At 43.0% G+C, this 12,908-nt stretch overlaps 1 protein-coding gene across 1 annotated transcript; it reads right to left on the bottom strand.

Moving 5' to 3' along the window:
- Positions 1-6,190: 6,190 nt before the first annotated feature.
- On the bottom strand, positions 6,191-12,622 carry LOC142491302 (indolethylamine N-methyltransferase-like). The gene is made up of 3 exons (XM_075593667.1): positions 12,292-12,622; positions 11,475-11,682; positions 6,191-8,209 (listed from the first exon to the last, which is right to left on the bottom strand). The coding sequence occupies exons 1-3, from the start codon at positions 12,434-12,436 to the stop codon at positions 7,780-7,782; spliced, it is 783 nt and encodes a 260-aa protein (XP_075449782.1). The 5' UTR covers positions 12,437-12,622; the 3' UTR covers positions 6,191-7,779.
- Between the last annotated feature and the right edge of the window lie 286 nt (positions 12,623-12,908).

Genomic DNA, 12,908 nt, shown 5'->3' with positions numbered 1-12,908 from the left:
CTTCTAAATTTTTTGTTTAAGGACTCTATTAGATTCCTTTCCATTGCATCTATTTCATCAGCTAATTTTTTATCTCTACTTAGAAAGATGGGGTTATCCATTGTGATTTCTAATCTCTTCTGGATTAATGTTACCTCTCTATCTATTTCTGTTAGAGTTTTGGTGTGATGTTTTATGATTAGTTTCATAAGGTTAAATGAACAGGCATCCATAGTCTTCCCATACTACATTGTATTCTATATCTGCTAGCTCAAAAGAGGCTTTCTTTTCAAAACGTAGACCCCTAGGGATACGTTTTACATCTAAATATTTCTCTAAGGAGACTTTGTCCCAGACCTTTTTAGTTTCTTTTTTTAGGAGATTCTCTAATTTGTCAAATTCATTATTTATTGTCTCTAAATCTCCCATCTCAGCTGACTCTATCTCTCTCATTTTGTTCTCTATGTTATTATTTCTAAAAATTATTTTCGTAAAAACGCTTTCTTTTACTTCAACTGTGTTTTCCATCTCTATTGCTTCTTCTTCCATGATTAAATCTGAACCCTTTGGGGTGCTGCCACCAGGATGGGATAAAAATTGCTAACAGGGTGTGGAACTGGGGTGCTCCCAAAATAAGTGGCTAATAGTTATTTAGACGCCTATGAACATAAAAGACTGTGGCAAGAATAATAAAAGAGTGTAAAAAATGTAAAAAATTAGTATACTGGCCCTTTGTTGGTTTTGCTGCAGCTTGACCTTGAAGAAGACAAATCCCAAGTTCTTCTTATGGTTGCAATTGAAGTATGATGGTGGTCAGCGCAAGCTCGTGGAACTCAAGATAAGGGTGAAAAATAAGACAGAACGCAGTATTAGTGCATAAACCAGTGTAAAATTGGGAGGGAAAGGGGAAGGGGGGGGGGCAGGGAAGGGAGAGGGAGGGATAGTGGTGAATACCACTAGATAGACTGTAAATGAAACATAAAATGCAAGTTTCAATGACTCACACGGGCTTGTGTGAGAGTTCACCCTCAGCGATGGATGTGATGAGTGAATTACAACTCTTAAAGCGGAGAAATAATAGATAAAACTCACACGGCCATATGTGAGTTTGTTCCCTCAGTGGGTGTTGTCAGCACACTCAGATGGTGTAGATGCGTCTTAGTGTTCAGTCCCAATGGGAATGGTGCATGAGTGGCTCCTCTCCCAGACGCCCATAAACCAAAGGATGGGCAAAGTCTGAATTAGTCGCTGATAAGGTTTTATTTGTAACAGTATAAAAAGGTATATAAAAAACAGTGAACACACTCACACAAAATAACACTGCCCAGCATCAGCCACGAGGCAATCCGGAAAGACCTCTTCTACCGCTTGTGCTCCCACTGACGCGTCCGACAGTGGGACCGGGAGAGAGGATCTAGACCGGATGTCCGGCGGTTGTCTGGGTCCCTCTTTCAATGAGCTCCGGCAGGGAACTACGCGTTTCGCAGTAAGCTTCGTCAGGTTCCTGCCGGATGCTCATTGTATACGGTATATATAGGCGCAGTGATAGCAACAACATGATTGCTTAATAGATTGATTAGAAACAGTTTAATCGAAAAACCTGACTGTCTATCACCTATGCCCTGCTTCATTTTGTGACTCCCTCTTTGAATTAAATTAGGAGCCCACAAAATAGTGGTGGCAATTGCATTAGTTAACATTGGTTTAAAAGTTGCCCCAACAAGTTAAAATCATTACCCTTCATCACAGTAAAAATGTGAATTGTTCTGATAAAAAATGACTATTATCCGAACCAAAATACTGCTCATAGCATTACTGAACAAGTTGCTGTATTATAAACAGGACCAAAATATCGCTCATAGCATTATTCAATTGTTGCTGCCAATAACATATATTCAAAATACACCTCATATTGAATGATAATTCATTTGTAACTACTGTATAGCTACTAGGCACAGAATGATCTAAGGATCACAGGGAGATCATCATTACAACACTCCTTGGTCGAATCAATGAACAGGAGAAATCATGGTGTTACAAAATTGTTCGAAAAGACTCAAATATTTTCAAAGTGAATAGAAAGAGAACTAAAAACTATTTAAAAATGTTTACAAAAGTTTTAAAAGTTTTCTAATGACACTATCCCTCAATTTAATGTTGGTTGATAGGAAACAAACTGAACCCTGCTTTGAATTCATTTGTGGGGCAACGGCACCATCTAGTGGATAAACTAAAGAACTAAATGATTAGCTACAATGGCATATGTCAGGGCTGCACAACATACAGCCCCCGGGCCGCATGCAGCCCGTCTGGCCTCTCTGTGCGGCCCGTCTGGCCTCTCTGTGCGACCCGTCTGGCCTCTCTGTGCGACCCGTCTGGCCTCTCTGTGCAGCCCGTCTGGCCTCTCTGTGCGGCCCGCGATTACTCTGGCCGGGCGCCAGTTAATTAAATAAATTTAAAAAAATAAAAAAGTTTAAAAAAAATGGCGGCGATTCATCCCTCCTCCCTCCCAGCCCCCTCCCTCTCCCTCCCAGCCCCCTCCCCGCCCCGGTTTTGAGGTGCGCGGGGGCAGCAGCAGCATGAGGAGGATGCAGTGAGTATTTTTTTCTTCAATAGCAGGATGCCGGGGGGCGGGGCTTAGTACCGGGGAGAGGTGTGTGTGTGTGTGTGTGTGTGTGAGAGGTGTGTGTGTGTGTGTGAGAGGTGTGTGTGTGTGTGTGTGTGTGTGTGTGTGTGTGTGTGTGTGTGTGTGTGTGTGTGTGTGAGGTGTGTGTGTGTGTGTGTGCGTGTGCGTGTGCGTGTGCGTGTGTGTGAGGTGTGTGTGTGTGTGTGTGTGTGTGTGTGTGTGTGTGTGTGTGTGTGTGTGTGTGTGTGTGTGTGTGTGTGTGTGTGTGTGTGTGTGTGTGTGTGTGTGTGTGTGTGTGTGTGTGTGTGTGAAAAACGGGCTGGTGGGGGGTGGGTGTGAAAAACGGGCTGGTGGGGGGTGGGGGTGAAAAACAGGCTGGTGGGGGTGAAAAACGGGCTGGTGGGGGGGTGGGCTGCTGACATGTGAGGGGGGTGGTGGGCTGCTGACCTGTGAGGGGGGGTGGGCTGCTGACCTGTGAGGGGGGGTGGGCTGCTGACATGTGAGGGGGGCTGCTGACATGTGAGGAGGGTGGGCTGCTGACATGTGAGGGGGGGGTGGGCTGCTGACATGTGAGGGGGGGGGGGTGGGCTGCTGACATGTGGAGGGGGGTGGGCTGCTGACATGTGGAGGGGGGTGGGCTGCTGACATGTGAGGGGGGGTGGGCTGCTGACATGTGAGGGGGGTGGGCTGCTGACATGTGAGGGGGGTGGGCTGCTGACATGTGAGGGGAGGTGGGCTGCTGACATGTGAGGGGGGGTGGGCTGCTGACATGTGAGGGGGGGCTGCTAACATGTGAGGGGGGGTGGGCTGCTGACATGTGAGGGGGGTGGGCTGCTGACATGTGAGAGGCAGGGGGGGGAAGTGATGTGAGGTGCAGGGGGGGGAAGTGAAATGAGGTGCAGGGGGGGGAGTGATGTGAGGTGCAGGGTGGGGGAGAGTGATGTGAGGGGCAGGGGGGGGGAGTGATGTGAGGTGCAGGGGGGGGGAAGTGATGTGAGGTGCAGGGGGGGAGAGTGATGTGAGGTGCAGGGGGTGGGTGAGAGTGATGTGAGTTGCAGGGGGAGGGTGTGATGTGAGTTGCAGGGGGGGAGAGTGTCATATTGAGGGGAGGGGGAAAGTGTGCCATATTGAGGGGAGGGGGAAAGAGTGTCATTAAGGGGAGGGGGAGAGAGTGTCATATTGAGGGAAGAGAGACATGGGGGGATGCTGACTTGTGGGGGGGGATGCTGACATGGAATGGGCTGGGGGGATGTGGAGGGGGGTATTGTGTGTTATATGTGGAGGGGGGTATTGTGTGGGTGAGGGGGAGAGATGGTGGTATGAGAGATAGATGGGGAGTATCGTAAAGATTGATAGTGAGGGGTTCTGAGGGAGATATGAGGATGATGATGATGAGGGGTGCTGGAGGAGAGATGATGATGATGATGATGATGATGATGATGATGATTTAACCCGTGCAGCCCAAATTTCTTTTCCTTGGAGCAGTTCGGCCCTTCTCACTTTACGAGTTGGGCAGGCCTGGCATATGTGATGGGTCACGGTTGAAAGTGAGCCATGAATCTTAGCTAAAATAGTTATTTCTTTTGGATTGGTTTATCTATTACATGTTTATTTGAAGCAGACATCTATCTTAGTGTCTCTGCTACCTCAATAGTATTCATTATAAATTCATCATTAAAATAAAAAATACATCATTACAATTTAACATGGATTCTAAAAGATAGGTTCACAAGCTGATGTAAACCGATATGTTCATAAAGAGCTGTTTCAGGATTGGTTCCTATAGGAAAACTATTTAAAAATGTTTAGTATTAAAAACCTTTAAAAAAAAAAAATTCTTATGACACTATCCCTCAATTTAATGTAGGTGGATAATTAAACAGACTAATTAATCCTGCTTTGGATTGATTTATGGGGCAACGTCACCATCTAGTGGACAAACTTAAGAACTAAATGATTGACTTCAATGACATGTGTGCAAAGGGTCACGGTTAGAAGTGAACCATGAATCTTGGCTTAAATACTCTAGGTTTAGCTTATCCTTTAACATGTTGTTTAAAGCAGACATCTATCGTAGTGTCTCTGTAACCTCAATAGTATTTATTGGCAATTCATCATTAAGATTAAAAATACATCATTACAATTTAACATAGATTCTAAAAGATAAGTTGACAAGCTGATGTTGACGGATATGTTTAGAAAGAGCCGTCTCAGGATTGGTTCCTATTGGAAAATGAAAAAAGTGGGGGGGGGTAGGGTGGGGGGGGTAGGGGGGGGAAACAGATGAGTGAGGGACAGAGGATGTTTAGAGGAAGGCTCCGATATCGATATCTACATTGAGAACTTTAGGGGCCAAAGTTTTTAATTTGTAGATCCAAAATGTTTCTTTTTTGGCTAGTGTAGTGTAGTGAGTCTGTCCCCAGACGGGTGTCCCTCTCTGGAGGAAACACTAACTACTGCATCTCGCAGGACGCTCCCACCTACACCGGGTGATCCCATCCCGTGACCAATAACCCCACACAATATGTCCCGCACCCTTAAGGTGAGATGATATGTGTGACTGCGCAGCCACTGGTACCGTGTGAGTATAATGTAGGATCGTTGGTGCACTTGAAGAATGATACCTGCCCGGGGCTCCTACCCCGGGGTCCGCAGACTACGACCGGGATTCCGCCTGATCAGACGTCGTCCTTCACACCGCATTGTATGAATTCCGGCATGGATAATATCACCTTAGTCTCAATGTCTTTGGTGGTGTTCTGAGCCCAGAACCCACCTCGCAGGGCTGCACGGCTTCAGCGCTGTGTCCCTGACTAAGCCAATAGCTTATGGGGCAGTGTCCCTATCTAGGACCTGTCCCTATAGCACCACAAGCTGGGGGTTCAGGACCTATCTGGGGCCTAGGGGATTGCTGGCCTAATGCAGTGGGTCACTGACCCCTGCACTCACCTCCTTCCCCTAACTCTTCCTGGTCCAGACTAACGTGCTCATCAAAACCCCGCGAAATGTATCTAAAATCCCTTCAGCAGGGAGAGGCTACAGCCCTATTGACTTCCTGGCGTCACGTGGGGTCCCCTATGGCTCATGGGACATGTAGTCCCTGCTGTGAGCCCTCTGCGGATTTGCCGTGCTATTCGCGCGATCACTGCGCATGCGCGAGCACTCATGGGGCCGCCGCCGCTACCTGCCGCACTGCGCATGCGTGAGGATCAATATGGCGAGCCCTGCCTTGTCGGGCCGCCGCGGAGTCTCCGGCGCACCGGAGCGCTCCATGCTCGGCCCCCACCCTCCAGAACCTCCGGCGGGTCTGCCGCTTGGCGCCGGCAGCACTCGCCATTGCTCCCGGCACGGAGGTAACGAGGGGGGTCACCGAGCAGAGGGGGACCCGGCTACATATATATATCTCTGAAGCTGCAAGAAGTGCTCTCCGTCTGACTCCTCTAATTGCTGATTGTAGTACTACTTCATAGCCTGTGGTAGTATACAGTAAGCTGTTTTTGCGCTCAGTTGTCAACATGGAAATAGGTGAGACGTTTGTCCAGGCTGGCAAGCAGATAACAAAGGGAAACTTTTGCTAATAGTTTTTATTGAATGAATTGAAGAATAATATATAATAATAACATAGATAATAATAACTGTAATAAGATCAGAACAAAGTACTAGGTAAAAGCACAATATGTGAAGATAAGCATACCCCTAAAATAAATGTAAACCTAATAGTAATATTGCGGGTTATGGAAAGCACAAAGGCCCTATTTACTGGGCTCCTCCATTGGACACCTTCAGCACAGCTTAGTATATGTGATCTCTCAGAGCCCATTCAAGTGAATGACCTGTAAGGTGTCTTCCGGCACGGGTGGAGTCGTGTGGAGTGACACGCCTAATAAATATATCCATTTACAAAGCTGTCTATTAATATACAGTAATTACTGCGGTAAGGTGTCTTTCCGAACAGAATGGGGTTTATGTATCAAGGCAAATGTGGTGCAATTTTGGTGCAAAAAGATTGCACCAGATTTATCAAAGAAAAAAAAATTATATTGCAAAATTATTATTTGTTCTTTGATATAGGTGGTGCCGGGTGTGCACCCTAGAATTGCACTCCTCTTGCTCTGATACATATTCCCTAAGGTCTCTTATGGATAATAACTTCCTAGTAAATATGGCCAACATTTTTAAATCAAAGTTATGCCAACAAAAAAATGTGAGAAACAAAACTGATTCTTTATAGTAATCAGATAACACGTGTTTCATAATCTGGAACAAAAACCAGGAGCGCAAATACATGTATTTGCGCTCCTGATTTTTGCTTCTGTATACCTCGCTGGACTTGGATTGAGTCCTTTTCTGTAGCTGCACTACTTCCAGCCGTAATATAAATGTTTTCATTTATCACTAGTGTGTTCACTGGGTTTAATATTGAAACGGTATGTGAGCTTGAACCACCCTTTTTGCCCGTGTTTCATAATCTATTGAATAGAAATTATACTGAACTGATCACTAGAAAAAAAATTACACTGATTTATTTACCAAGGAGTGTTGGTTCTCTGATGAATACTGCCAAACACCCGATGACCATATACCCAGAAGTCCCACAATTCTTTGATGACGCTGTGGCTCTTATTTTATATACCATATTTCCTCGATTGTAAGACGCCATCGATTTGGCCCTTACAATCGAGGAAAATTACTTTTTCACTTACCATGTTTCAGGAGAGGCCCCATATCAGCGGAGAATGAAGCTGGCGGCGGCAGGAGTGGTCCCACCTGCTGTCTATCTTCAACCATCTGCAGACGTGGGACCTCTCCTGCCGCCACTGCCGCCCGCCGCATCCTCCACTGACATGGGACCTCTCCTGAAACCGGGTAAGTGAAAAGAGGGGGTTAGTACTGTAGACACGAAAAAAAAATTTTTAATACATCGAGTCTAAGATGCACCCCGATTTCAGACATATGAAAATCGGAAAAAAAGCTGCGTCTTAGAATCGAGGAAATAGGGTATGTATTTTGGAAGATTTGTGGATGGGGTTTAGTTGTTTTTGTCGACCATCCATCCCCTTAAAAATTCTAAGTTAATTTATCCACTCTAAAGTATAAGGATGAAATCCTGGGATTCTACTCTATCTGTAGGGGATTTGAGGGTTTTTTTCCCCTCTTATTAAAAAAACTTTTTATTAAACCTCACCAACTTTTTGAGCCCAAAAAAATCCTACCTGCTCATAATCCATCAAATCTGGGTTATTGTTACAGTTCTGAAGGTAAACACTTTTAATAACAAACCCTGTATCAGTAAGTGCTTTTCTTACACATTCTTCATCACATTTCAAATAATAAAACTTGTGCTCACCAATTATGTAATAAGACATAGAAATGAACAGAAATAGTACCAGATGCCCTCCAACTTTTATCAGGGAAGAAACTTTCTTCAGGTTACTGCGATAAGCATCAAGATCTTTGCTCACAGCCTCCAAGTAGGCGCAGCATAAGAGACAATCCACCGGTGGTAGAATGACTGGGTGTAGAGGGTTTTCTTTGGTGAAGTCACATATTAGAATCCGCTTGATTGCTTTTCTTAATTGTTCTTCCTTTTCCTGCCACATCACACTTGGGGGGGAAAAAAATCTCATTACACCTTAACATATTTATATACTGGTGCTTACATTCATGTTCATGCATTTGTCAGTTTAACTACAGTTAAAGTCATATTTACTAAAACCGTGGTCAATTTTTTATTTTTTGTTTTTGGAGTAATGTTTATTACTGTTCTTGTTAATAGATACAGGCAAATACTTAATAAGCAGCAATGCCAAAACATACAGAACACCTACAAGCTCATATTGAACCCCCAAAATACCCACAACATATATATAAGCATATAAGTTTCACAGAGGAGTGCTACTGAGCATGGCAATATATATATATTTAAAACCAGAGACATAACATAAAACAAAGACAAAGCTCAGTGCACATCCAGAAAAACTTATATACGGTACAGTGCCTAAATATACATGTATAAATAACTAATAAATAAAATGGTCTTTTAGTTTAACATTTTGGCCAAATTGTTGTAAGCCCTTGAGCCAAGGACCACGTTTCAAGGGTCCCTAACACTAATATAGATTCTTAATAACCTGTGCATTGCCAGGAAGAATGATTTATAATAAATCTGTCAATATAAGTTTCAAAAGTTCTAAGTCTGATTGAAGCTTTTATTAACCTGTACATTACCAGGAAAAGCACTCTGTAATAGATTTGTCACAATCACACTGCATGCAGGCAAGTTCCCCTGATAGTTGGGGATGCCATGGAGTGAGCTTTAAACCATTACTGTTCTTGTTAATAGATACAGGCAAATACTTACTAAGCAGCAATGCCATAAGACACATTTCAGAAACTTTATTTCCCAGATAAGTGAATGGGCTATAAGGTTTCTTCCAGACTTGGAAGGTGCTTTATTGCATGGACCCGCTTAGTAATATAGTCCACTACAAATAATTTGCTGGGTAACCTCAATGTGCATTTGCCTAAATCACTAGGAATGTATTGGTAATGTTAAAATATATTAAAGAAGGATATTTCCATATATTAGAGATAATAAAACACATTGACTTTTACTTATTAAGCAGTGTTATAGCATTAATCACCTTTCAGCACTGGAATGGGCTTTAATGGGAAGATGCCCCATGGACTAGAACTGCTTAGTATATAGGGGTCTATAAGGGTTATTTGTTAAACATTGATATTGCCTCAAGTTGCAATATTGCAGTTTAATTAATAACCAACAAAGCTTCTATAATCATCCATATTTTTAACAGTCAGACTCTTTAGTCTCTACTTGGTCTCCTAACATATTTCTGTATTCTAAGGCCAAGATCCACAAAAAGGTGCTAAGCTTTAGCACACCTTAATTCCCATTCATTTGTGGATTGAGCCCAAGTTTCTAAATATATAGGGTTTTCTGAACTGTTGAGCAGAGCCAAGGTCAGAGAGGTCACCTATGTGAACACAATGCACTGGAGATCTATGTTAGGATTTGTATTTTGTTGCTGATGTGATACTGTGACGGTGAAGGGGTAACCAGACCAATAATAAAGGTATTATGCCCGGCTGGTTGCCCCTAAGCCTTGTTGGGGATGAAGGGGGTTAACTGTATGGTCACTGTAATGCCATGTATTCTATGTATATCACCTGTGATGTCCCCTGAGTCATAGAAATGGAGTGTCAGTTCTGCAGCTCAGAACCTAGCTGCAGTCTTGGTAATATATATACCGTATGGTGTAGAATGTGCCCGCTAAGCAGAGGGGGCTTCTAGCGCTGTGGAAAGTGTGAATAAGTGTGCCTGCTGTGAGTGGCTGCATTGTAGCCCTGAATCACTTTCTAAACTGCAAGAGAACCTGAAGTGTCAGGGTGGGCAGGATACAGTAAAGTATAAAATCCTGGCCAGCAACAAATGGTAGCCGAAGCCCAGACTTACTGTCGCCAGGTAAGGGGTTGGGTCCCGTAGGCTAAGCGGCATAGGTGCTAGGTTAGAGCATGCCCTTAGCAGACTGGGAAGCCACCTCTGCCAGGTTTATGAGCTACTGGCAAGTCTGCGATAGGGGGAAAAAGTTATTCCCACGGGGGGATTGGCTGTACGGGTTAAATATAGGAGTCTTCTGCCTATAATAATGCCTGCAGCCCAGTTATGATTCAGATTCACCTAAGATTCAGCTAAGAAACATCTTAAGATTCAACCAAGGTCCATTCCAGTGTCAGCGGAATACCGGAGTGTGAGGGGTTAAAACATCTCAACCAAGGATTGCACCCCTCTTCCAGAATTCGTTTGAACTAAGGATTCCCGAACGAATCCTATAAGGACTCAATGAAAAGTTTTCCTTCGGCGGAGGTACAGGGGCTGCATTCCGCGCCCCCGCCAAGGACTGTCACACGGCTCTATTCACGCACCACCCCGCTCCCGTGCAGTGGTGCCCAGAGAATTACTTTTCCGGTTATTCGTACCGTGGACATTATATTTAGTTTCCCCATCCCAGTATGTGTATATTGACTGTAATTGTGAAGAATTGTGTGTTTGTCTTAAAAGGAAATAAATTACAATTTATTTTACCCTCCTTGATGTGCTCAATTCAGAATCCCGGTTTTGAGGTGTTAATAAGACCTGGTCTCCCGTGACAGATACTTTCACCATTTTTTGATCAATGTTTTGGAAGGTCATGCACTTAGTACTGTGTTAAGTAACTTGCCAAACATACTGTACATCATATTTACAGTTAGACATACACAATCTTAGCAAGCTCAAAACCCAGACCCACCATATTATATAATTCCTTGTGTCAACTGGAGCGCTACTGCGAAAGTGACCTCAAATATACCACAGTAAACAAAAAGACCCAATGCACATCCAATATGGCAAATTATTTAGTTCAATTTTATGTTTCTTCTTATCAAACATATGGGTCATTTACTGTAGCTTAATCTTATGGCCGAAAAGTGTCAAGTCTGCAGACACGTCAAGGTAGACCCTGTAACTATTACATACATATTCATATATTATCTTTAACTGGCCATGTTCATTTAATGCAACCATGTATTATTCTAAATCGGTGCCCAGGACATTCTTGGAAATGAGAGGTAACTCAATGTATTACTTCCTGGTAAAACATTTTTTTATAAATAAACACAATAAATTGGCCCTAATGGCTCCATTTTGGCACCAAATCAATAGGTTGTAGAAAAAGAAGCTACTGTATGTTCTGCTATAGTCTGTTGGACTCAACTTTAGCACAGAAGAAGATGGCAGTTGTAATAAAAACAATGAAAAAAAAATCCCTGTCTGTTGGGTTCTTGTAGCAATTGCTGTTATTCACCTTACCTTTTACCTTCCAACTCACAAAGTAATTTGGAAGTGTGAGACCAATCAAAGGCGCCTGGCTCCTTATTGAGCCACTTTTCAAAATCTTTCTTGACACTTTCATTGGATTCTACCACAATGATCTCCTTAAAGATCTCACAGGCCGGCAAGAGGTGATGTACACATGGACTACTGGTGATATCCATTAATGTTTTTCCTGTCACTTCACCTGCAGAAAATATAATATTATCCGCATTTCAAAGTCCAACAAAACATTATGCAACATAGGCAACATTTCCAAGAATTCACCTAAAAAAAAAATATTTAAGTTATTTTGGCATATGTCATAATTTTAGCAAAATATATACATTTTGCAAGTAAAGAGGAGAATTCCTTAGGTGTGTTAATGCATACAAAAAGTTTCATAAACAGGTGAACATCTTGGCGAAATGTTGACGAACCAAACTCAGACACATTCTCTAGCCACATGCTGATAGCCAGGAGGCACTCAACTGGAGCAAACTACTTGATACATTGATATAAGGTACTTTACTTACTTGACTTAGACCTATTGGAGATGATAACACCCAAGTCTCAACAAAGGTGGTTCCCCAGAGAGTCTCCTCACTATGCTTCCCTTTCACTGCTCCTATCCACTAAGCCAACGTGGACAGCGTGAACATCATCAGGAAAAGACAGACACAGAAGAACTGGCATTTGTCAGCACATTTTAGTTCTATGTTTTATAAGCAACACCACATATTAATGTCACTTAAGAAGATCCTAGGTATGTCCCTTTGTATTTTGTATACCCTTAATAAAAATGGAATATACATACCTGAACTGAATATTTTATATAATGTTCTTATAACAAAGTCTTGCAAGTCCGCTGCTTTAACACTTGTTTCTGAAAAATATATTTCTGTTACCAATCCTGGATCATATTCTTCATCATGGTAGTGTTTATGGAGACTGGGGTCCATGTTGTCTTTCTGAGTAGAAGCTGTAGCCCTTCTGTAATAGTTTAGTTATCAGCTGAGCTGGTATATATACAGATATGAGCTAATTTAAGTCTGTTGAGCGTCTACTGTATTTGCTTTTTCAAATAGTTATTAAAGTAAGGGCATGATGACTGCTGTTTGCTAAAGAGATGCCTCCAGTAAACATTTTGGTCACAAGTAACAAAAGTAAATGTGTTCGTTAACCATTCACCGTGCTGCATGCCACCCATATTTTATTTATCAGTATACAGTAGATATTTACAATATGAGAGAGCATATTAACAGAGCTTCAGGAATGAGATTCTAAGGCTGCGCTTATTGTAGAATTGACGCGACGGAGCGACGGTTTGGTCGCAATTGCTGGGTCACGTCAATTTGATTTTTCCAGCGACCGCAGTGTGTCACTTTCGCGGCGACAGCGCTATAAGCGCAGCCTAATGCTCAAAATCCATGC

Source organism: Ascaphus truei, chromosome 3 (genome assembly GCF_040206685.1).
Source record: "Ascaphus truei isolate aAscTru1 chromosome 3, aAscTru1.hap1, whole genome shotgun sequence".
In the NCBI taxonomy this organism is placed as follows: Eukaryota; Metazoa; Chordata; class Amphibia; order Anura; family Ascaphidae; genus Ascaphus; species Ascaphus truei.
The sequence above is the reverse complement of the archived record's forward strand: the minus strand, read 5'-3'. Positions and strand labels throughout refer to the sequence as shown.